Here is a 25,302-nt window from a genome sequence, read left to right on the forward strand (position 1 = left end):
AGACACATTTACCTACAAAAGGAAATCTGCAAAACATCCTTTATTACAAGAGACTGTAGAGAAATTAAACAAATATAGTTTATTTCCACAAAACGAGAAACTGTAAACAAAGGAAAAAGTGCTACTGTAGAACAAAAAACAGGATTTTAAGGACCTTTTTCCCCTTCTCATTCATTGGTACGGTCTACCTTTTTGTGTTGCAATTACTTCTTTATGTACACATATTTATTTGCATTTGATACCCTGGTCCACATCAGGGCAACTGAGGTTTTTATTGTGAATGTATTATTTGGCAGAACAGGGTCTGAAATAAATTAAAGGCAAATTTTGTTCAACTGAGTTGTTGGTTTTACAGGTAGGGCCCCCAACCTAGATACATCTGACAGAGCAGTTTGTCGTCTGTGGCTTCCTGTATGAGGTAATGGACGTGTCCCTCTATAGATAGAGGTAGACCCAGCACTTTATTCCTGCTCTTGATGACTCCTTGCAGACGCTGTTCGATGTCACACACGTGGGTTTTAGCCTGGCAGTGAAGGAGAGGAGACAGACAGTAAATATTACAATATGTATACCAAAAAAATTAGATGATGTATTAGAAATGCACCATCTCTACAAGCATGTAAAAATACTTCCAATGACAGGTCCAAGAAATGCACACACCTTCTCGTTGACGATCTCTCCTGTCTCGTTGGCCTGAGTTTTGGATAGCCCTTTGGCTTGTTTGCTCCACTCCACCAGCGGGTCATGAAGGAAGGTTTTAAGAACGCTTAGAGAGAACATTAAAACAGATTATTTAAATCTAGATTTTAAAAAAAAGATATAGTGTGTAAGTTTGTGACAGAAAAATATACAATTTACAAGTTTTTCATCGAGTATTGTCATTAAAAACGTACACGAGTGTAAGGGGTATTGAAATCCACTGGGTTCAAATGTGAAGGCTCAAGTTTTGCAACAAACATTTAAGAAATATTTGAGTCGTTAAGTTAATATGTGTGCACCTGGTGAGTGGTTCCCTCTGGTCTCTCATTAGTCTCAGAGTGACCTCACAGGCCTGTCTGAAGAGACCCTCAGTGCCCATGGGTCCCATAGCGTGGACCATGTTTTGGGTCAGACGGAAAGGAACCACCTCTGGCACGTCAAACGTCTCCCCCTAGTGGAGAGATGCAAAAAGAGAAAAAATTAAGAAGGTGATGATTAAAAAAAAAAAAAAAAAGGTAGTACAGATTAATCCCAATCAAAAAATAGTTTCAGATAATTAGACACAAACACAAACCTTGTTGAAGAGGCAGTTGAAGTCAACGTGAACACACTCCCCAGTGAAAGAATCAAAGAGGATGTTTTCTCCGTGGCGATCCCCAAGACCCAGGATGTAGCCCACCATGGACATCACAGCAGTGGAGCGACAGTATGCAGAGCGACTGCTATACCTGTACACACATGAACAATAAGGAGTTTTACTTATTATCTATTCAACCTGATCCCAAATGTAAATTAAATCTGAACTGTTTTAAACCTTTCAGACCTAGAAAACATCCAAAAAGTGTTGAATTGAAACTTTTCTTCTTAAATGTAAAAAAAAAAAAAAAAAAAAAAAATGTCACACAACAAAATTAGATTTCATGTGAAAGTGTCTCTCAGAGATATAATCGATTGGAGTTGTATGTAGTTGTACCATGATGTTGGGTCGGAGAAGGTGCGGAGGAACCACTCGTGGAACATAGGGATGTGTCGAGCACACAGCACCTCCCTGTGAATTCTTAGCTTCTCCTCAAAGGGAGCCGTCTTTGGTAAAATAAGCTTCCTGAGCTCTTTACCTGTTATGTAAATACCTAAAAGAAACACACACATTTGACAAAATCAAACAACTTAAGACATATTTGTTAGCAGTTGTATCTCTCTACTTTTATTCATAGGCTCTCTATGTGTGACGATACCTCTCTCCTTGTACAGCTTGGTGAGAATGTGTCGAAGTCCGGCGGTGTTATTGACCCATTCTATGATGCCGCACTCCTCATTGAGAGGAATCACAGCGTAGGTACGGATATGCAGCTCCCTCCGTCTCGACTCAGCATCTTTACGTAGGCACTACACGCATAATAAAAACTTAATTTCAAGCAACTTTGAAATAGTCTAAAAAACATTATTTTTCGAAGTTATATTTTTGGGCCATTTATGCCTTTTATTGGATAGGACAGCTGAAGAGAGACAGGAAATGTTGGGAGGAGAGAGAGGGGGATGACATGCAGCAAAGGGCAGAGGTGTGAGATGAACCCACGGCCTCTGTGAAGAGGACCACAGCCTCTATCCAGGACCCCTTCTTTGATGATTTGAAAATGACAACTTTATGTTCAAACTGTGTAAAAGAAGTAAATAATACATCATCTTTGTCATCATTAGTAAAGATGAAACCAAACATAAAATCATGCAACCCAGGAAAAGCTGGGCTTATTACTGATGATGTATATATACATAAAGAGAGAAGTTACAAGCCAACTTTGTCTCCTTTTTCCTGTTATTGTGAAGTATGGACATCTCAGACTTAAAAAAATAAAATAAACATTCAATAATAATGATTTTCTATTATTTGTTTTGCAATATTTCTTTCTTGGCTATTTTTTTTGTTATAATCAGACAAATTGTGATCACTGATTTAGTAAACAGATGAATTAATGACATGTTATCTCACACACACACACCTTGTTAATCAGGCAGTTGAACTCCATGAGTCTGCAGTCCTTTCTCAGGTCATCTTTGGGTTTACACATCATGGTGTAGCTCCGCCCATCTGACCCCTTCAGACTTATCTTCTTAGGCTTCTGTAAGGAAGCCAAGATCTCCACCTATAAAGAGACACATAAAGACACACGGAAGGTATCATAGGCAGGCCAAGATGATTTTTATGAGCACACATTTGGATTTTACGATGAAACTGTATGACAGTGTCATTGTATTCTTGGTTTGTAAAAACAAACCACTTTCCTTCCAGGAGAGAAAAAGAAGAAGCTATAACACCCTCTTTGCCTTCTCTTACACTGTCTTCAAAGCCATCCAGGTATGCCCAGTGTCCAGGAAAGGCGTCGTGCTGTGTGTTTGCCCCGCCAGTAGAGGGCAGTGTAGGAATGAGGACCGACTGCAGCGGGATCAGGATCTGGCTGAAGGTCGGCTCCTCCACCAGACGTTTCAGCAGCTTGAAGTGAACGCTCATGCTGAGGGCGCTGCAGTTACCATCCACCTGAGAGACACATTCACACAGAAATGAATAAGCCGTCTTTATAGACGTATTTTCTTTTCATGTGTCCCTCTTCTACTGGCTGCTGTAAGCGATCCTGCTCCTGTGGAAGGTTCAGTAACTATTGATTTGATCTTATCTAATCATGTCTACAGATTGAATGAGCCGGTCCAGATTGACTTGGGAAGGATACTGGTCTTTTGTATCATGAGAACAACTAGATTTTTTTTTGGCTTAACAGTCAACTGAATTGGACACATGCATCCTTAATTTCTAAGAAAACAAGAATGATGTACAGTGATCTATGTGGACAGTTGTTACAGATTTGTCATCTTGAAATAAAACATGGATCTTTTACAGATTAAGAATCTAAAAACAATCGTTTAAAAAGACTTCATAAAGGTGAAATAGTGTGTAAAACTGAGGTCAGGGGAGAGTGACTTGTCAACCAAGTGTAGCATATTTTCCTGAATTTGTCTTCACAGATAGAGATCTTGCAGGGAATGGGGGCCGGGGGTACTGGGGTCAGGGAGGGATTATGACAATGTGCAGCAATACACAAATATACTCCCATGATGACTGATGTCAGACATTGTTTTGCCTATTAATGATGTGATTGAAGATTTCATAATGATGATGTATGACCTCAAAAATGTGTTATATAAATGTATACTGCCTAAACATGAAAAGACAAAAAAAAAAAAAAAAAAGATCACAAAAAACTTGTGGTGTGTGTTGGTGTGTGTGTGTGTGTGTGTGTGTGTGTGTGTGTGTGTGTGTGTACCGGCTTGTTGCAGAGCTCCAGCAGCTTGTCAGTCAGTCTGTTTGCGTCTCCGATGAATTTCTCCAGAGACTGCTTGAGACTGATGGCTTTCTTTAGGATCTGATTACAGCGATTCATACGCATGGGGTAGGAAGACTGAAATAATAATAAACAAAGTCACGATCGGTACGGTCATACATTTTTAGAAAAAGTTGAGTTCTGAGTTTATGTATGTCCTATGTATAGGAACTGATGTTTTATATGACACAACCTGACATAATTAACACTTATTTGTTAGTTGCTATTTATAGCAAACATGCTTCATTCATTTTTCACAAGCCTTAAATAGAAAAGGCACCTCTTGTTTTCCTGTTGAGATTTACACACACATACACACACCTACCTTGGAGACAGCTGTCATTAGCCACATAGCCTGTTGGGGATACGCTAGGAAGACTTTGGCCACGATGGTCATGAGGACGTTGAAGACCTCGTCGCTGGAGTGACACACTCTGGAGATGAGCTGGGAGAAGGCGGTGAGGAACTGGTACGGTGCCAAGTTATCACAGTTCTCGCTCACCTGCGCGTTGATTCTCCCCAGCTCCTGTCGCATCTGCCTGTCTGCCCGTCCAGCTGTTTTGGAGATGGTTTAAGGATGTGTTAACAATTTGTCTGCAGCTTACAAAGAGTTAATGAATAGGAAATAACACTCAGAGTGTGTCACTGCTCTGTCACTGCTCTGTGTAACTGTATCTCACACTTAGGGCACACTCTAACTAGGCAAGCCGTAAGGTGCCTAAGCACTCTTCACCCCCAAAGTCCAGTTTGTTAGACTTGTGTGAGTCCACCGATCTGTGGAATTGGCCCTGGCACGCTTGAAAGAGGTGTGCTTCGGCACGGTACAATTTATAAATGAGCACAGGCACGGGTACACAACGTGGACCGCCTTCTATTATCGAGAAAACCCGGGGTATTATGGCTGTATCTGACTAAAATGACTCAAAATAAGCCACAAAGTCAATAAAGTTGCTGTCTTGTTCTCTGTTTTTTTACATTTTATTTTCTAGTTAGTCCTGGAGCAGTGTGAGGGCAGGCCAGTGGGGGAATGGGGAGGGGACAATCGTTCTTAAGCACGGTATGGGACAACAGTGTGAGTGCACCCTTAGAGTCACTTCACCCACCTTTCTCACACTCACACACTTTGGCTCCAAAATCCAGCCAGAGAGACAGCATGCGAGGCATGGCTTGATAGATGTACTGGTTTCCGTACTGCAAAGCTCTGGAGGGAAAACAGCCAAAATGAGAGAGTAGATAAATGAATCAAACTGAGTCTACAGTGGAGTAAAGTAAGTGTTAACAGCTTTATCTTACCATTGATCTCAGACTGAAGGACAAGAATCTACAGTAAGAACAACGACTTACTTTCCAAAGTACATGACGATGTATCGGATGAGGTTCCCCTGTTTCTCCAGCTTGTTATCAGTCACCATCGGCATCACTTTGTCGTAGTACTTGGCCAGGTAGAAGTTTCCATCTTCCCACTCGGGGAGGAGGTTGGTCACATCCTACAACACACGACACACACACACTCAGGACAGGGCAGTAACAGACATTCTTTTCCTAGTATGTTGGGACTTTCGACATTTCTTATTACCCCCGGAAGAATCAATCAATCACTCAGTATCAGTTCAGTTTTTTTCCCCCACAAATGGAAAGTGAATCTCAAAACGGAGCTATGTATGAAGCTGATTATGTGTTTATCTTCTACTGCGAGGTCAATGTCAAGTTTTAATCACAGCCTTTCTTGACTTCCTGCACAGCGCTCCACTGCTTCTCACCTTGTACGCCTTCATGATGGCGTTGGACTCAAAGTTCGCCGTCTCCTCCATGAAGCGCCCCACCAGCAGCATGGCCTTGCCTTTGGTCTGCAGACCGCGAGGGTCCGTCAGCGGCTGATCGTCGGGGAAACACTGGGCCACGCCCTTCTGCAGGACGATCAGGGCCTGGTGCACATCGCCCTGACGACCAAAGAAAGCGGAAGGTGTTAAATTAAATAGTATGTGTGGACACTTTTTATTGTTTAATTTAGATTATTTATCAGTGCATTTCATATCAGTATGAACTTTGGATCTTACTCCCTTTACTGATATTTTATTATAGTGTTATAATGTTTTTCAATGTATAAACTGCTCTAAACCAGCTGCTCCTGGTGGGATAACTAAACCAGTTTGAATTGAATGTTTCTACAAAGATTAACAGCTTGGTTATACCTTAGACCAAAGCCACTTGGCCTTCTCGGTGACCAGCTCAGCCAGGTGTGTGTTCTCCGCGTTCAGCAGTGCATTAAAGGCAGTCTGATGGTGTCCCGCCTTTCTGGCCACACGAGCACTTTGCAGCCAGCACTCGCCTACCAGCTCGGTGCTCAAAGGCCTGCAGAGCAAACACACAGAATAAGTCCATTCACCGTGATGTATTTCAGTTTTGTATCTTAGTCAGAAGCTTTATAATATTTAGCGAGAACATCTGGAGAAACAGAGATATGATAAAGTGTTCATGTTTGTCTGCACATGTTGCTCCATCCTTACTGTGTTCCCAGGCTGAACAGGGCACGTCGGAGGGCAAGGATGGGCTCCTTGGCCCTGAAGGAATTCTGGGTCATCTCTAGTCGATCTGACCAATGAGGAGGCAGCTGACTGAGGCTGGGGGCGGAGCATTCTCTCTGTTTCTGCAGCTCAGTGAATGTGTGCTCCAACTCGCTGAGCATATGAAGCCTAACCAGAAAAAAATAAACCCCCACATATTTTGGATTTACAAAATATTTCTAACACAACAACCTGAAAATATGAGTTAAAAAAAAAAAGATAAAGATTGCCATAACACACACACCTGACGATGTACTCGTATCCTCTCTGGTAGGTTCCACACTCATAACTGGCTGCAGAGAGAGGGACGATCTGTTCCTTCCTCACTACCTTCAGCTTCTCGTAGAAAGTTTCAGCATCCTGTTTCTTCGCTGAAAGCAGCAGCTGGCCGAGCCGCACACCCCAGGTACTGGACTGACTGTCTGGAGACGCGATGATAGTGAAACACGTAAGTTTATCTTTTATTAAAGCTCCTGTGTTTTGTGTGTGTGGCCTTGTTACCATTAGATAGAGTGGCTAAAGAGAGACAGGAAAAGTTTGGAGGAGAGGGAGTGGGGCAAAGAGCCGAAGTCGGATTCGAACCCACGGCAGCTGCATGAGGACTAGAACCTCTATACATGATCTAGAGGGGGTCTCCAACATAAACACAATATGAATGTCCCTCATAAAAATAAGTGCTGTTAGCATTAACTAGTTCATCACGATATAATTAAGGTCTTAAATTAATGCATTCATTTTTTTAAAATTGGGATTAATTGCTTGCTATTTTGTCTCTTCAGGCGCACCATGGATAAGCATCTTCAGTGAATTCCTTTTTCGCGTGGTTAAGCTAATGTCGTAAACCTTCAATCTACCACAAGGTCCTCACTATATTTCAAAATAAAAGTAGGGTTGAATTCTAACAGCAAGTAAAGTACTCTCAGCTTAAGACAGTACAAACATTCAAAACAAAAGCCTCACTATTTTAGATTTTAGATGCGGAATAAAATTTCAAACATGCGTTTAAAAATGTAATCGTTGGACAGCCTTACTAAAAATATTACCTGATGTCAAATAATCATCCAGCAGGTCCCATTGCCCAAGCTTCCAGGCTGCCTCCACTCTGTACGTATTCAGCTCGGATTTCCACTGGAGCCTAAATGTTTAAGAATATAGATACAGTCACTTGACTTTTAAACTGACTTACATACTAAGTATAGAACACAAAAGTCTGTTACTTAAAGAAGCCATCAGAGGTCAAGGCACAAGAGAACATGAACATTGAGAAATGTATAACGATGTATAAAAGTTTAAGTGGGTGTAGATGAATCTTAAAAGCAGCTTCAGTGAGAATGAGCAGGGTTATAATGTGTGTCTCACTTGTTGGCCAGGACTCCATTGACCTGAGTGATGACTGTTGACAGCTGTCCCAGGCCCAGCATGGACGTCATGACACCATGATAGTGACCAATCTGTGGACAGAGGGAACAAGAAAGTCATTAATACCGGTACAACTTATAAATACTCGCAGTGTTAATGAGCGGAGAACTAAAATGCATTCAACTGTGGCAAGGATAAAGAAAGCACATTTGGAACTTTTCAAGAACTTTTCCCTGCCTGTGCAATCTTTGAACTCCATCGTCAGATTTATGCCTCTGAGAAAGATGTCACATTTTTTTTTGCATTCTGGTGTAGTCAGCTGTCAGCGATAAACAACTTTGTGTACTGCTGCATATTGATCTACACAAAGTAAAGTCTGCAGGTTACAGATGTATTTATGGAAGGCATTACAGAAATATATTTCAGAATGTTTTTAGAAGCCTGGTGTGCGTTTTTTTCTGTGTGTGTGTGTTAATTTGTGTGTACCTGGTCTGACTCCAGCTGTATGGCCCGGTCGTAGCAGGCGGTCGCGTCTCGGAGAAGGCCGATGCTCTCATGCTCCAGTATCTGTTCCCGTAGCGACGGCTCCTCTCTCCTCAGCGCGTTCACCCCCCTCACCCCATCAGGTTCGTGCATCGCAGCGTACAACGTCTGTAACATCGGAACAAAAAAGCTGAGAGAGCAGCCAATAGGCCAGAATTCACATCATACATTATTGTGTTCTCTCTTAAAACATCACTATGTAAGAGAGGTATCATTTTATGTTCTACAAATACCTGTTTTAGAGGTCCTGAGTGCATATTTGTGACACATGTGTAATTGCTTTAGACATCTATCTGGTTCTTCTCTTACTTTTTCACAAGTTGTAAAAATGATAAACATCCAAATCAACCTGTCTTCTACTGTCAAAACCTCTGATCACTGTTATTTCTCTATTCATCATTTAATTGGCTGTCACTACACTTGGTGAAGACAGAGGACTTTTCTCTGACCTGCAGGAATGTAAGATGGTCCTGGATGTTTTCTTTGTTTTCTAATATGTGTGCTTCAAAGTGCATGAGAGCACGGGTGTACGCTTTGGATCGCAGAGAGGCCTTGGCCAGAGCGTCCTGTGGGATACCCTTCAAGAAAGCCACCACACGCTGGTAATCCCCGCTCTCTGCAAAACACATCTCTACTTTTCAATATCAAATATGAGTTTATCATGCAAGTTGATGAATATAACAACTGTAAAACATTGCTGAGGTTATTTTAAAAGTCTCACATCTCTTGGAATAATGTGAAAGATTTGATGAAAATTATGTTTTTGTTAGATTGAAATGAAAACAGGTCACTCACCATGTTTGGGTTTGGAGTAGAGGATGTGGCGGCTCCACTGTGTGAGGTGAGACAACATGCTGAACACAGTCTGAATGCTGAGCTGTGATAGGCTGGAGGCTGTTCCCTGACAATGCGCCCCCTCCTGGTCCCCCTCTGTCAGCACAGCCAGCATCTCCTCCGTGACCTGGCAGGAGGCGGGGAGAGGGAGGGGGGGGTTTATGATTCACAACGTTACTATAAAAAATAAAAAAATCTTCTGGAAGCCGCACTGATGCAGATGTTTGTTCACCTCCTGTTGCTCTGCAGGCGTGCAGCCCAGCAGCATGTAGAGCAGAATGTGAGGCAGCAGGTAGATGGTCACCTTGTAGTCGTGTTTGATGATGAAACTACAGCAGCTGAACACTCTGCTGGCCAGCTCATGTCTCACCTAGAGCACAATAAGACTTCTTTCATACACAATGTTGACAACAAACACGTGAGGGGTTAAAAAGCTCCAGCGACTCTTGATGAATGAAGACAAACTTTAGATCGACGTGTTTCGGCTTGTGGCCTTCATCAGGGTCATCCAACAACAAACACATTGAAATGTTTGTATCATTTGCCTAAATGTTTGTCATTTTGGAGCACGTCTTCATCATCATATTGTCTCACTGTAAGTATTGTGCATGCGATAGGAATTGGCATATTGTCCAGTGTTTTCATCAGTACCTACCTCCATCCAAATTTGTGAATGTTTCTGGAGGCTGTATGAGTTGTGCAATAGCATCATAGTGATCTTATCTTTTTATCTTAATTATGTTGCATATTTTACGCAGATCTTGTACAGTATAGATAATGTAATGTGTGGTATGTGCTCACCTTTTTCATGCAGATTTTTGTTTGTGTCATTTGTTTTTATTTATTCATTCTACTGTAGAGGCAGCTCAATGTGAGCAGCACCAGAGTGTGAAACAAATTTCTCCAAGGGGGCAAAATAGTGTTAACGTATCGCAACGTATCGCAACGTATGGTATGGTATCATATCTGTTGACATGTAACCCTTATTCAAGAAAAGACTCAGAAAATATTTTGACAGAGTTTTTGACGCCCCATTGTCATCATGTTTCTATTTATGTGTAATTTTGAAAGTCCCTTTGAATGAAAGTGTTAAATCTAACATCTTACACACACAAGTTTAAAAAAAATCACAGACTGAAAGAAATGCACAGATGATCCAATAATGTCTCTATGTGTGGCTTCTGCAGTAAAAAAAATAAGAAAGCTTACCTTGCTGATAAGGTATCCAGCCCAGGTGGCTGACCAATCAGAGAATTTGCTGCCTCTCTTGCTTAAGTACACTGGCTTCTTCAGTTTAGACCAGTTTACCTCTTTCTGACTGCTCTTATACCTGCAGAGAGAGAGAGGGGGGGGGGGTAGAATGAGAAAAAGAGAGAGTCAAAGAGAGTGATGAATGATGTTTCGGAGGTCAATAATGAAGGAAAGAGAGTAAATAAAGGAGGTAAAAAGAGAACAAAGCTTAAACAAAACAGCGTAATAAATTCCACTTCAGTGGTTTGACCTCCTGTGTTAGAAGTCTGTGCGTGTGATACCTGCTGTTGAGGTGTGGTTCTAGTATTTCCTGAATCTGCTCGGGGAATCTCCTCCACAGACGCCGCCCTGATGAGTCTGTTCGACCCTCGCGACACTCAAAGATGGACAGCAGCTCCTGCAGTGTAAATAACAAAAGTGTAAACCAAAAAAGAGAGGCAGAAAGGCACCAATTTCAGATGCTGGACTTACAAAGATATTGCCTTTGCGAGTGTGACTTAAGTAAGTATGTGCACCTGAATTGCGTAAGCAGCAGAGTCCTGTGCTCTGACGTCATCAGCGTAAGCCAGAAACGTTCTGATCAGTTCGGTCAGCAGGTCGTAGGCAAAGTTTGGATCATCAACTCCACTCTGTTTAGAGGAACATTTAGCTTTGAGTATTCACTAAATGACTTTCTCTGACATATATATATAATATATTGTACGGTACTGTAAATATAAACGATCCAGTGTGGTCTGTTGCATCACTAGAATACTACATATACGTCTATAATAGAAATTTTCTGCTTAAACGAAGCAGTATATATATTCCTAAAACACTCTGTTTTTTTTGTTTTTTTTTGTTAATGCACAGGTTTTGTCTTTTTATTCTTACCACAAAGGTGTTTCGGTCCCCATGGGTGTGAGTGTGTGACAGGTCCAGACGTCCGGGGTCCACAGCACCCAGCTCCCCGAGACACTCCCCGCAGAGCAGCCTGGCCTCGGGGGACGAGTCCTGGCAGCCCTTCAGCAGGACGGACACCAGGTTGGAGATGACCGGCTCCACCGCCTCACTCGCACAAACCTGTCGCAGCAGCCACTCCTGCAGTCCACAACACAAATCAAAAATTGCTGATTTCTGGTTTGGAACATTTGGATTATAAGCAACAACCAATTATAAAAATGTCAATTCAGTAGCCATATCAGTAATCTTACAACCTGTGACATTTCTAAACAGCATGTTAAATACTGAAGCTGAAGAAATCAATAATCATGTTGCCATTGGGAAAAGAGCAGAGAACAAGTTTCCTTTATTGATTCTCTTCAGGAAATTGGATCTGAACTTGCACACAAGGCGGAAAGCAAGCCTGCTCCTAATAGAGGACATAGACTGACAATTTGTGTGTGTGTGTGTGTGTGTGTGTGTGTGTGTACCTGCTTGTTGTGCATCATGTCTCTAAGGCTCGTCAGTGCATGAATCCTGACATCCACGTTTTCATGTTGACCTGCTCTCATGGAGAGCTGCAGAGCTGCAGCCAGGTCACTGCTGCTGGCTGCCAACTGTAAGCCGTATCATTTTACCATTAATTATTTATTTTCTTATCTTAAACAGCATATTAAATACATCACCAGTTAACTGCCACCATGTTATTAACTGGATCCACCGTTTACTTCTTCATCACGGTCATTCTGTTGTCCTCCATACTGACCTTCTTGTAGTTCTGCAGCACGGTGTGGATGTCCTTCAGCTCAGGGTGGTCAGGCAGGAAGTAGATCTCATGGAGGTAGTCTTTGACCTCTTCCCTGAAGGGAAATTCAACACTTTTGATTGGAAATTGTTGATTTTTTTTCACATTTATTGTAGAAATACACAGGAAAATAGGAAGAGGAAAGGTTATGACATACAAAAAGGGTTCCACGGACGTAAAACAAAGAAATAGATTAAAAATGTTTTTTTTGGTTTTGCAGTTGACAGATCCTGACGTATAACCTCCTGCAGAGGTCCAAGTTGTTGATTTTTAAATGTGTTGTTCTTACCTGTTGTCCAGTATCAAGAAGCGGATGATAGCAGCAGTTTCTTTGGGCTGAAGTGGGATAAGTGGAAGCAGTGCAACAATAACATGACTCAGCAGAGGGCCCAAGTGTGCCGGCTCCACGCTCCTCACAAAACACTCCCACGTCCTGAAACAGCAGGAAGAAACAGTTAAAGGTCACATATTATACTCAATTTCTACACGTTTAAAATCAGTCTCAGAGCTTCACAAAACATGTCTGTGAAGTTTCTTGTTCTAAATTCACTCTGATCCTGTATTTGATCATGCCTATAAACCCCTCTATTTCAGCCCTGCTCAGAACAGGCTGTTTCTGTGTCTGTACCTTTAAATGTAAATGAGCTGTGTCTGACCACGCCCCCTCTCTGGAAGGACATGTGGCTCTGGCTTTCTCACTCCATGCCTGATTGTTTACGGTGAGAAGGCAGGTTCAGAGGGCAGAACAAAAAACTAGCTGTGGGAGTGTCACCCACCTGGGGGAGGAGTTACTGACCTTTGTGATGTCACAAAGGGGAAATATCCAAACAGCCTATCAGAGCACACATTTTCTGAAAAGTGAAGGCGGCAAAAGATAAAGAAGATGGACTTTTGTCATAATTGGGGGGTTTGTAGACAGACTAAAGGGTATTTTCTATAATATGTGACCTTTAAAACACAGAATTAGAAACAGATCGTGGCCAAGTTTGATCAAATAAGTCATCTACAGTTACAAACTGTCTAGAAACTAACATCTGCCGGCCACTGGGCTTTTTCTAACAACCGTTAAAAAAAGGTTTGTACACCTAACCAGTTAGGTGTCAATTCGACCATTACAGAGGCAACATTCACAATGTATGTAAATGCCATGTAGTCTCCCTGTGACCTTATTGTGTTAGTGTGTGTACTGACTGGCAGCAGAGCAGAGGGAAGTCCTCTCTGTATCGGAGACCCGTACGGAGTGTCGTCATCATCTTAACTCTCACAGAGCTGATGTGTTTGGGGCCCATCAGCCTCATTAGAGCCATCACACTTGTCAAAGCCTGCACAGAAAACAACAGGCAGACACTTTAATAAACCGGGCAGAGTGATTAAAAATGTTTTCAAAAGCATCGAGAAAACACACTGAACTCTACACTTCAAACAGAATCTCTCTCACAGAAAGAAAACATTCTCAAAGAACAGTTAATAATCATTCTGTCTTAGAGGTGGATCACTCACCAGCTTCTTGCGGTCCTTCTCTCCTGCGCTGGAGCTGAGCAGCTGCATGTTGAAGAAGGCAAGAATTCCCAGGAGCTTCGGCTGGAGGTAGTCGGCCTGTAAGAGAAAGATCAAAAGACGACATGGCAGGAAAAATGTGGATTCTTGTAAAAAAAAAAAGAAAAGAAAAAAAAAAGTCAATGTGAATGTATTTATCATTTGTGTTAAGATGAAATATGAATACAAATGACTTCTCTTAGCAGTATGCATTGATTTAATTAATTGATTTAACTATCTAAAAATCAGATTTTTCCCATTATTAAAAATTGACATTCTTCTTTCAGCTGTAATACTATTTACAAACATATGGAGTCAATGCACTGTGGTATTTAAAAGCCTTGTTGTGCCTAGTGTTCATTTTACAGTTCAACATAAAATACAACATTTAATAATTCACTAAAAATTCCAGTCAGTAACACCATCTTTAACTTCGACACACACCATGCGTTCTGGAGTGGTGATGTCTCTTGGACCTTGGTACGGGTCGTCGTTGGAAGCAAAGGACGCCAGGATTGCCAAACCGTTAAACACCTTCATAGAAATACAAAACACTGTGAACCAACACATATTGAAATAAAAACTGATGTGTTTGCATGCAAGCCGTGAAGAAATCTTTATGTAAAAGGGAATTTATTTTTATTTTTTATGTGCGAGCAATGTGAATTTTGAGCAGCTTTTTTGATTTAGTCTTTTTTTTTTTTAGAAGAAAATTCATTATTTTAGTTATTTTACCATTTATAGATTTAGTCCAGTTTTCGTTGACAAGAAGTCTTTTTTTTTTCAGAAGAGCTTAAAATATTAAACAATAATTTATCCCTCTTTATAACGCTCAGCTCATGCACACACTTTCCAACAGCGTGCTGTCAGAGAACGTCTAAAAGATCCATCATCAAAGATGCTCATCATGTGGTGTTTGTCATGGTACGAGAGTCGTCGTTAAACATTTGTGATCATGTTTTTGGTTCGTGAAATGAACACTGTGTTTGTGTCGACCTGTTCGTAGTGTTCTCCCAGGCGCAGCAGCAGCTCGTTGTGAAGACCCTGGAAGTCCTGCCTGAGCAGAGAGCCCAGTTCAATCTCTGTCTCGCTCTTGGAAAACATAAGGGAAAAAATAAATAAATACAAATGATTTAATTTGGAAGTTAAACTTTAAAGGATGTTGTTGTTTTTTATCCCCCTTTGTCAGACAAAGCCTTGCTTTATAGCTAAATCTGCCATATTTGATTAATTTGATTAAAACTCTTAACTTTAGGCCAATCATTTCATTCAGTTTCATTCAATGTTACTGAAGATATTGGGTAAATATGGCTAACAGACAAAAATTGCTTGTGACTCCTGGTTGTAATAATGTGATTTCTACCTGCAGGTAGTGGAAAGCCCTCTCTAGCTCCTCCTTTGTGCAGGAACAAACCAGGTGGCTGAAGATGTATTTGAAGTTGTTGATCAGGATCTCTCTCCGGTTTGCTTTCAGCTCATTGGCCAGGGTACGGATGAGGGCGGAGCCAGTGGAGCTGGCTTTGGCCGCCAGGTAGGGCAGAAGAACTTGGAGAGTCCTCTGCATAGACAAGTATGCATTACACATCAACACATATTTACAAAGACATCATACAATCTCAATAGATCCATTCAACCGTATTACCACTATGCATACAACATGCACCCATAGCTTGAATGTAATTTTGTGTTTGACGTACAGTGAGGAAGCGGTGGAGGTCGGGGAAATCAAAAGCGTGTGCGATCTGAGCCAGGATGTCCAGAGCCAGCTCTCTCTGATTGGCCGACTCGCTGCCCTGATCTGGGGTGCTCCGCAGGGCCGACGCATGACGTGAATGTAGTGACTCCACCAGGAACTAAATGCGAGGAAGAAAGAAGTGATGAAAGTAAGTTTGTCTTATTTCCTAAAATCTACAAACTAATTTATCTCAATGTGACGATCGTCCATGATATTTACAATCTCCTGTTCAGATTTTAAAAAACATTTACAAGCTGTATCTTATTCACTCACTGAGCTATAAAGATGGTATACCTGGCAAATAGGGTTCTTGTACTGGCTGAAGAGGGTCTGCAGTTTCAGACCTTTGGCAGTGGCCAGGGCTCTGATCTGAGTGTACGCAGCTACAGACACCTGGGACGACTTGGACAGCAGACAGTGAAGCAGCCGCAGCAGAGAGAACGACACCAAAGTGCCCTGAGACGCTCTGACGGAAGAGGACGGATAGAGATATGAATTCAACCAAACCACTGTTTCAATATAAACGCTTTCAAAGTTTAAATCTCTTTAACAACTATAACAAAATCAGAGACAGGCAAAAAAAAAGTCATGACAAGAAGAAGAAAACAGATTACACTAAAAAAAATAAATGACATGCTGTAGAAGAAGTTTACTAAACAACTGTAGAAGTCTCTAAGAGATGTCATTTTGAGATCCAAGATGCTGAAACTGTTTGGGTATTTTTTAGGAACAGTCCATCAGGTAATCACTACTTGCCTCTGTTATGTACTAACATGTGGCTTTAGCTAAAAGTTAAATCTTGTTTAAAGATAGAGTCAGTAGCTTTTTTCTAAAGAATAAAATACAGACTTATAGAAAAGTCATGCCACTTAATCATCATCCATGGGCCTCCATCCACCCTGTCCTCCAGCCAATGACAGCGCGCAAGGGAGTTTAGGAGTGGATAAATTTCAGTGATTGGACACAATTCAAACCGGCGAATATGACGGATGTGGACTTAGCGGAAAAGAAGAGAAAATATATGGTAATCATAGTGAGGCGAATAAAGCTTGTTCCAAAACGAGGGTGAACCTTGAGTTGATTTTTACCTGCAGGTGCAGACTTGGCCTGCTGACTGTTGGACAGGCAGGTGGCAAGCTAATAACGGTGGTTAGTTTGTGCTAGCGTGCGGTAGCTTGCAGTGTAGGTACAAGCAGTAAACATACACACTATGTCCTGCAGTGAGTGTGCACTTCTGGTTGGCAATGACCCAAGAAGAAGGGGACCAGTTTGACTAAATTTCTGATATTTTATATGTTAACTCATATTTTGGGGGTTAGGGTGTTTTTTGTCTGCTTTTATAACTTATCTTCTCGGTGTGGTTTTATCACTTACTAGTCATTTACGGGTTTCAACCACACTCCCACTCATGCTTTTGTGTTTTCTCTGTAGGCTATGTAATTCTTTACATAATAAAACGAACACACAAACATAGGTTTTCTGTACCTGCCGATTTCTCCAGTGGTGAGGATGAGCGTGTTGCGCAGGTCGTCGTCTCTGCTGAGTTTAGCGTTGTTGAATGCTTCTTTAAGACGAGCAACTAGGAGCTTGGATTACAAAAAATTAGAAGTTAATACGCATACATTTGGCTCAGTAAAAAGCTACATTAATACTGGATTTCATTTCGCTGTTGTGGTTGAACAAGCATATAACACAATAATAAAAATGACAACTTTGAGGGTATTTTTTTTTAGTCTTACTACTAGAATTGCTCACCTCATTTAGAGAGCTCTGTTCAGAGTTTCTAACGGTCTCTGTTAGAAGAAAACGCACTGATTGACTGAAGCGAATTCGTACTACTGGATCTGAGTCCTCCATTAGACCAATCAGAGCGCAGAGAACTGCTCTGGAGTCGGTGTCTCCACCAACCAGATTCACATGCTGGCAGAGATGAGGCAGAGCTTCAAGGAAGGCTGAAAGATGAAATGAATAGGTAAAGAAATAAACACTACAATGTATAGATAATATTAAATATATAAAATGCTGTGTCTTTAAGGCTTTAAGCATTTTTGTTAAAAGCTCATTATTGAGGTAAACGTCACATCAAGTACCTTGTTTGACACTACTGGGAGCTTGTTGTCTGAGCAGTGGCAGAAAGGCTCTCACAACGCTCGCCCTGAGAGATGGACAAGTGTTCCCAGCATGCTCTGTTGCCAGGGTGAGTCGGCTGCAGAGGATTTCAGTGAGATGAGCGGCGTCTGCGTGGGAAACACTGAGCTGGGAGAGCTCTGATTGGATACAGCTCAGCTGACCGATGGTCCTGGCTAACTCCTTCATCACCTGCTCTGAACTGTCCTCCAGCCTGGAACTGCAAGTGATTATATGTAAACCAAAAATTATTTAAAAAAAATAGAGCAATAAAGGAGAACATTAACATGGCTGCACACTGTTTATAGATACATAAATATGTGCTTACAGCAAAGTGCTGATGAGGTTGTGGTGTGTGTTTCCCAGGTGGTGAAGCAGGAAGGGAAAGGCCCTGACTGCCGCCGCTCTCACCACCTCCTCTGGACTCTGCAACAGCTTGGAAAACACACACACTCGCCAAGTCTCACACACACCACGCCGCAGAAGAGCCAGCAGCGACACACAGTTTGCTTGGAGCTCAGGTGCTGAAAAAAACCACACACACACACACACACACACACACACACACACACACACACACACACACACACACACACACACACACACACACACACACACACACACACACACACACACACACACACACACACACACACACACACACACACACACACACACACACACACACACACACACACACACACACACACACACACACACACACACACACACACACACACACACACACACACACACACACACACACACACACACAATATCTAAAATCAAACCAGAGTTTACACAATGCAGATTATTTACAGCAACATTGAGTGTGCATTCAAAATATTTAGGTACGGATTTTTACAAAAAAGATGGTAGCTTTAGGGGAGCAGTACTCACAGTAACAGAAGCCGAGTCTATCGGCTAAAGCAGGCAGCCAGGACGGGAAACCGGAGCTCCTATAGGCTGAGACAGACTTGTTCTCACACACCCAGGGAAGAGACAGAAGAGCACAAACCCTCCGCTGGAGCCCGTCCTCACTTTGGCTGCTCACTGCACATACACAAACACAGAAACACACAACGTGACGAGAACAGGTGGTTGTTATATATATGTTGAGGATGTTCAATTATATACGTCAAAGTAAATCTTGTTTTCGTACAGCAAATAGTGGAAAATGATGTAAAACCTATGACAACAGCTTATAGCTGAAAAACACAATTAGCAGTTATTAAAAAAAAAAAGAATGAAAATCAAATAATTGTAGGAAAAATGTATACATGGTATTAGGGCTGAACAATTTATAGCAAATCAGATGAACACATGCACAATAGTCACATCCCAGTACTTGAGTAACCTGAAACATACATATTTGATGCAAAATCAGAACTCTCCAGCTTCTCGTCTCTGATGTATTATAATCAATAAAAGTGGGACTGATATCACATTAGTGCAGCAAACAGAGATTGGACTGAACCATGTGCGTTCAGAGTCTGTGTGTTCCCTCCTGCCTGTAAGATGTAAACAAGAACACAATGCCGTTGCCCTAAATGGCAGGTGCTCAAATATGCAAGGGGGATTCTAACTGAGGATATTCGCGTTATCATCGACACCCCATTAACGCTGGGCTTGTGATATGATGACCCCCTCCCTGCTTGCTCCCATTCTGCCTGCCTGTTTGCATGTTTGCTTGTCTCTCAGTCCTGTCTCACTCTTTCAGGTTTCAACACACTGCATTTATCTTTCAGAAAGAATTGTATTTATTCAATCTAAATATTCATCGCAGAGAAAAAATATCCCAATGTCTATTCTTTCCAAATACCGTGAAGCCCTACATTGTGTGTTCTTGTGCTCACTTGTCAGGTAGAGGATCGAGTCCAGAACCCCAACAGTAGTTTGGACAGCAGACTTAAAGTAGTTCTGATTTGAGCTGGGTTGAGGGCCTCCTTCTAATACTGACTGACAGCTCTTCAGCACCCTGCCCAAAGTCTCAGTGGGCACCCAGAGGAGAGGAGAAGGACTGTAAAAAATAAAAACCAAGACAGTGAGAGAATGCAACAAATATTAGTGGAAGTAAGCAACAGAGATAATTCATATCAGTGGTTCTTATTAGTAAGTTATTAGTTAGTTTATGCAAAGAGAGCTAGGGTGGCATGGCAGCATGTGTGAGTCTTGAGTGTTACCTGGTGGGAGAGGAGCAGCAGGCGACCAGGTGTAAGATGAGGCCCAGACCCTCCAGAGCAGAGAGAGTCTGTGTGGATTCAGGTCCGACAGAGATCAACATGGTCAGCAGCTCCTCCAGCCGACTGTGCACCACCGCCCAAACTTCACTGCCAACACGCATGTCCACCTCCCTTAAGACACAAAGACACATGAATTCAAACAACTGGAAATCTGTTAACTGCATTCAATCCTGGAAAACACCCCCCCCCACCACCCTCTGCACAGCCAGTCACCAGGCAGAGGAACGTGTTCAGTGGCAGACTGCTGTCCCAGTCCTGCTCCACAAACAGACTGAGGTACACTTTTGTCCCCTGGTGATACAAATGTACATCACCTTTCAGTTAGGGCAGGGGGGGAGAGGGGCCCAAACAGACTGACGAGTAAATTGCTCTTGGAATAAAAGCATTTCAATTTTGATTGATTTTTGATGTTCTAACAGCTCTGTTTGTTGGACTCTTCAATGTTTACTTACCTGTTATTACATATGCTCAATAGCACCTTGACGTTTTTGCTTATTAGCTTATCATATTTAAATGTGCACTACCTCCATACAGAGAGTTATGTGGGTATCCAGAACAATGCTACTGTGCAGCTTTAGAGCATGAGTCCTGTTTGAATCACCAGGAGGCTAAAGACCTGCCTCATCTCCACCTCTTTTCCTGTTTCCTGACTGATTGAAAGTTTGGTTAAGATAGCATTTCCAATATGTCGACCACCATCAAAATTCCCGGGGCCTTCATAATGCCTCTTCAGATATCAATGGATGACATCACTGAGACTACGTCCATATTAATACAGATCTTTAAAATGAACTCACTCTGCTTTTGTTCTTTGTTTTTTGGTTGTAGACTTGCAGGATTTCTTGGCAGCAGTCTCTCCATCTTCTGACTTCTGCATCACCAAAGCAGTCTCAGCCTTGAGCGCTGCTTGGAGAAACCCCTTTGCACACTAGGAAACAAACGCACAACAGACAGCATGAAGGGGATGAAGATAAAATAACACTTGCTATAAAAGATAAAGAACAGGAGCATACTTCTGCTTGATTTTCTGTTCCCACGGTGTTTGCCAGCGTCCTGCAGACATCTGTGACCTTCTGCCTTCTTAACGACGCAGCACTTTCATAAACTACCGCAACCGATAGCATGAAGCTGAACAGAAAACAGAGGGATTCTGTAACCTCTGTCCCCAACTTGACCCCTGACCCTCCAAGAGCGCAGACACACTCAAACATCTGTGAGAGGTGGATGGGCTCAAAGTGTGAGCGAGAAGACTGAAACACACGGCGAGTCAGGAGAAGCAGCTCTCCATCGTAAGCAGCTGTCTCATCTGAGTTTGCGTTTGCCGAGTGTGTGACGGAGTGTGTTTCCAGCGAATGAAGGTAAGCTGCAAAGAACTCGTGGCCCTGGATTTCGGGAAACCCTGCCAGCTCCACCAGTCGCCTCAGCATCACCATGGAGAGCTTCCTCAGCCTGGCGTTTCCGTTTGCCAAGAAGGAGCAGGCCGTCTCCCATGCAGCGCTCAGATCGCGGCGGGAGACGACTCCTCTCAGGGAGTCAGTTAAGACGCTGATTGTTACTGCAGTTAGCGACTCAAGAGCGGCGGGTGAGGAGAGACTAAGAGGAGAGGGGGTGAGGTACGAGGGGCCACGTCCGGGGGGTACGCTGAAGCATCCGAGCGTAACAGGCCACTGGTTTTGTGTGTGAACTTGTGAAGTGTTTCCTGCGACCGACAGTGTTGCGATGTGATTGTACAGGGTGTCGCCGAGGTCCTGCGCCAAATGAATGAACTCCTGAGTGAGGCTGCTTGAGATGAACGGCACCCTGGCTCGCAAGGTGTGAAGTAAAGAGCCCAACACAGCAGAGGCCCGCCCGTGGATGACGTCACAGTCTGGAGCTGCTGCCACACGAAGCAAACGCACCGCCACCCACTTACCGAAGTCTGAATAAAGAGAGGAATAAGAGGACGTCAGAAAAGCGCAAAATACTAAAACACTTTTTTTTTCAATCTAAAAAAAGACACTTTTGATGATGCAGCTTTTAAAAAGCATCTCATACCAGTACAGCTCTGAGTAGTGTCCGGGTACTCGGCAGGCTGGCAGGAGGGATTGGCAAACATCAGAGAGGAGGATTTGATAATATGCTGCACAAAATCCAGAAGCATCACACAAGCTGGCTCTGAGCTGGACTTCTTATTCAGCCCTAGAGCAACTGGAGAAACACAAAAAAAGAAAATCGATTTTCAAAAGCCCTTCACAACCAGGGGATCCGAAAACTTCTCAAGCCTAAAAGTGATGTATTAGACATTTTAGAGAATAATTATTTGACATGACTGTAGTGGCGATATCTATAGTCTATAAATAACTAAAATTCCAAACAAATTATAAACTTAACACAAACTCATAATAAAGCCACTGAGGCACCTAGAGGGCGAATCTCACGCAGGATATATTAATAAGTCCATTGTCCAGGTCAGGGGTGGGCAACTGGCGGCCCAGGGGCCACATGCGGCCCCCATCAACCCTCAATGTGGCCCTCAGGTCAATTTTTACATATCAATGAATTGGAAACATGAAGAAAATGTGACAAAATCTGCCATGAAATCATGAAAACCAGAAATACGTCCATAATAATATTTGATCATATGTTGAGTTAAATTTGAGACATAATTTTTTTTTTTTATAATTGATTCATAATTGATCGTTTTTGTATACTACAATTTGGCCCTTTGGCAGGGAGAATTCATTGAATGTGGCCCTTGCCGTGACCAAAGTTGCCCATCCCTGGTCCAGATGATGCTTGAAGGTTTTAGGGTGGTTTATTTATTTTACCCAGAGACATCAAGCAGGCAACAAACAACAAAAAAACGCTGCTGTCTCTCTTGCCCTGTCATCCTGCCATTGCGTCCTGGCTTCCTGGTAAAAAATCCATTAACCCATTAGGTGCCTACCTGAGTCTCACCTGGCTACCTGGCTATATAGACACACCCATGTACGACAGACTCCACCCTTATGCCCCAAGTAGCAAAAATAAACGAATGGAAATAACTCGTAAACAATAATAATCAACATAATCTAATATTCAAATGTATCCCCAAAAATAAGAATATAGACTTTCACTTAATTTAGGAACAGTGAATAGCTGTAATAATGACAATATAATATTTTTTTAATGGTAAAATTAAAGCAATAAAGTAAACGTCAACCTTTTCACACACAGAATATAAATATATATGTATACACTGAACACTGAATAGATAAGAGGAGGAATGGATACAAAACAATATTATGACAAAATCATGTTTTCATTTATCTGATCTGACGATGAAAATAAACCCCACATGGATGTGACAGCAGCCACAAACTTTAACAAATGCAGTTTGAGTCATTGGCTGTATCCGAATTGCCAAGTACCGACTCAATCTGTCAGTAGTCAGTACCTACTATCCGTGCTGCATACTGTTTAGTACCTACTATTCAGTATGCACACACAGTAGGCAGATATTTGTCCCTACTTCATCTGATTCATTCAGTATGGAAGTGACGTCATTTACGTTTCCCGAACCGGCCGCATCCACCCGTTTTTCTTTCTTTCTTTTTTGTTTAGCTTTATTCAAGAGGAGTAATGCGCATATACAGTCAGGTAAAAAAATAAAAATAAAAAAATATCACAATGTAAATCAAGTAAAAGACAGATTAAATAACTAAATAACATACAGAACATAAAGAAAAGTACAAATGAAAGACAGTAATATACAGAATATAAAGTAAAATAAACAAATAAAGACGCATTTAAATAGTGAAATCATTATTTAAATAGAGGGGGAAAGGTTTTATAATAATGCAGATATTTGTTTTATTTTCTGTTGTTAATTAAAAGTAGTGATTTCAGTCGGGACTTTAACTCTAGATTAAAAATTGATTAAATTAACCCACGCTGGTTTGTTTTGATTTGGAGGCAGATGTGACGTGACGATTTACGTTTAATTGCACAGCATTGTAGGTGGTAAAACACAATTAATTTCCTGAAAGCACGCATCTGATCCATGCTGCATGAAACCAGGAAGTTAGTATCCATGCTGAAATGTTCTGAGGTGGACCCAAAAGATGACCACTGAATGACCACGAAAGTTCAGTATACTGAATAGTACGTACTGCCTACTGAACTGTGACTATTCGGAAAGGGTCCTCAGTGTCCACCTTGTGAATGTGTTCCTGACTTACCGACATCCACATCAGTCAGTATCCTGTCAATGAACTGACACAGGATCTGTCGAGGTTTCTGCACCGCCTGCTCGTACTCAGCAGCGCTGGCACTGCAAAAACCAACACAGTTTAATGTTATTTATGAACACATATATATCCATATAGCTAACCAAGTGGTTTGTGCATACAGAGAGAAAGTTAAGCAGTTTTTCTGAGTTATGCTTGCTGCTAAAAACATAGCATGTTACTCACCTCGCTAGCTCCTGGAGAGCTGGTATCATCGCAGACATTTCAAGTCCTTCCATTTTTTTTTTTTTTTTTGACTGCAGCTCCTTTGTGTCGATATGGGAATAACTTCTTCAACACACAAAATGAATGACAATTCTCGCTGTTTTAATTAGCACACTTCTACCGAGTCGTATCCCATCCTGGCTGTCAAGCGTTTCGAAAACTTTCGCTCCAAAATGACGTTTTTTGTTTTCATACGGCAACAACAGAGGGTCATAATACCTACAGGGAAACGCGAACTGCGAACTGCTCCCCCTGGCTGAGTATTAGCTAAATACTTAGTTAAAACAGTTAAACTGTGGCTCAGGAAGTTAAGTAAAAGTCTAAATACTATTATATATTATTCAATTCAAGTATTTGGAACAGTTTGTTTATCCAAATATGCTTATTTTCTCTGTAAGTACATGTCACAAGTGGAAGTGTAAATACCTTGTATTATTCTATTATTGTATTTTTTCACCCCTTATTTAACGGATGCAAATATGTTTGATTTTTAACTTCTTATTTTTAATAATTATATTCCTGCTTCCTGTTTTCTAGAGCTGTTGTAACACAAAAATTTCCCCCATGGGGAATCAATAAAGTTTATCTTTATCTTTATCTTTGTCCTCACCGTGCAGAAAAAAAGGTATTCTATTAGTCATAAGCCTATTAATGATAGAAAGTATAGCTTTCATGCTGTATTTGGTTGTGACAATTTAATGTAGGATTGATCATCTTAATCTAAAAATATAATAAAGTCACTAAAAATAAATATTTAAGATAAATGTCTTGGATTGAAAGTATAAAATTGTCCTCATTAATACACGAGGAGTGAAATAATACTCTCTATATGTGAGGGTTTC

At 41.7% G+C, this 25,302-nt stretch overlaps 1 protein-coding gene across 1 annotated transcript; it reads right to left on the bottom strand.

Annotated features, from left to right (window-relative positions):
* Positions 1-25: 25 nt before the first annotated feature.
* On the bottom strand, positions 26-24,601 carry atr (ATR serine/threonine kinase). The gene is made up of 48 exons (XM_061062252.1): positions 24,422-24,601; positions 24,188-24,279; positions 22,023-22,175; positions 21,002-21,906; positions 20,786-20,916; positions 19,929-20,099; positions 19,602-19,765; positions 18,646-18,798; positions 18,074-18,269; positions 17,709-17,965; positions 17,374-17,570; positions 17,104-17,204; positions 15,913-16,084; positions 15,581-15,736; positions 15,247-15,441; positions 14,880-14,975; positions 14,328-14,417; positions 13,848-13,943; positions 13,539-13,669; positions 12,637-12,780; positions 12,309-12,402; positions 12,034-12,159; positions 11,495-11,701; positions 11,137-11,250; positions 10,903-11,018; positions 10,580-10,700; positions 9,603-9,740; positions 9,332-9,497; positions 8,986-9,152; positions 8,480-8,644; positions 7,994-8,085; positions 7,678-7,769; positions 6,879-7,056; positions 6,578-6,763; positions 6,263-6,422; positions 5,831-6,010; positions 5,415-5,557; positions 5,174-5,271; positions 4,396-4,625; positions 4,014-4,148; positions 3,032-3,232; positions 2,697-2,840; positions 1,935-2,085; positions 1,673-1,829; positions 1,274-1,427; positions 999-1,150; positions 661-766; positions 26-523 (listed from the first exon to the last, which is right to left on the bottom strand). The coding sequence occupies exons 1-48, from the start codon at positions 24,472-24,474 to the stop codon at positions 350-352; spliced, it is 7,800 nt and encodes a 2,599-aa protein (XP_060918235.1). The 5' UTR covers positions 24,475-24,601; the 3' UTR covers positions 26-349.
* Between the last annotated feature and the right edge of the window lie 701 nt (positions 24,602-25,302).

This window comes from Labrus mixtus, chromosome 18 (genome assembly GCF_963584025.1).
Source record: "Labrus mixtus chromosome 18, fLabMix1.1, whole genome shotgun sequence".
Taxonomy (NCBI): domain Eukaryota; kingdom Metazoa; phylum Chordata; class Actinopteri; order Labriformes; family Labridae; genus Labrus; species Labrus mixtus.

What these genes read in the sequence shown, in the direction of transcription:
- atr (XM_061062252.1), bottom strand. Translation starts at nt 24,474, where the DNA reads ATGGAAGGACTTGAAATGTCTGCGATGATACCAGCTCTCCAGGAGCTA. An exon ending in CTACTCCAAACCCAAACATG is followed by an intron (nt 9,153 to 9,331) that starts GTGAGTGACCTG and finishes TGTGTTTTGCAG; the next exon opens with AGAGCGGGGATTACCAGCGT. An exon ending in AATGGAGTCCTGGCCAACAA is followed by an intron (nt 7,770 to 7,993) that starts GTGAGACACACA and finishes TTAAACATTTAG; the next exon opens with GCTCCAGTGGAAATCCGAGC.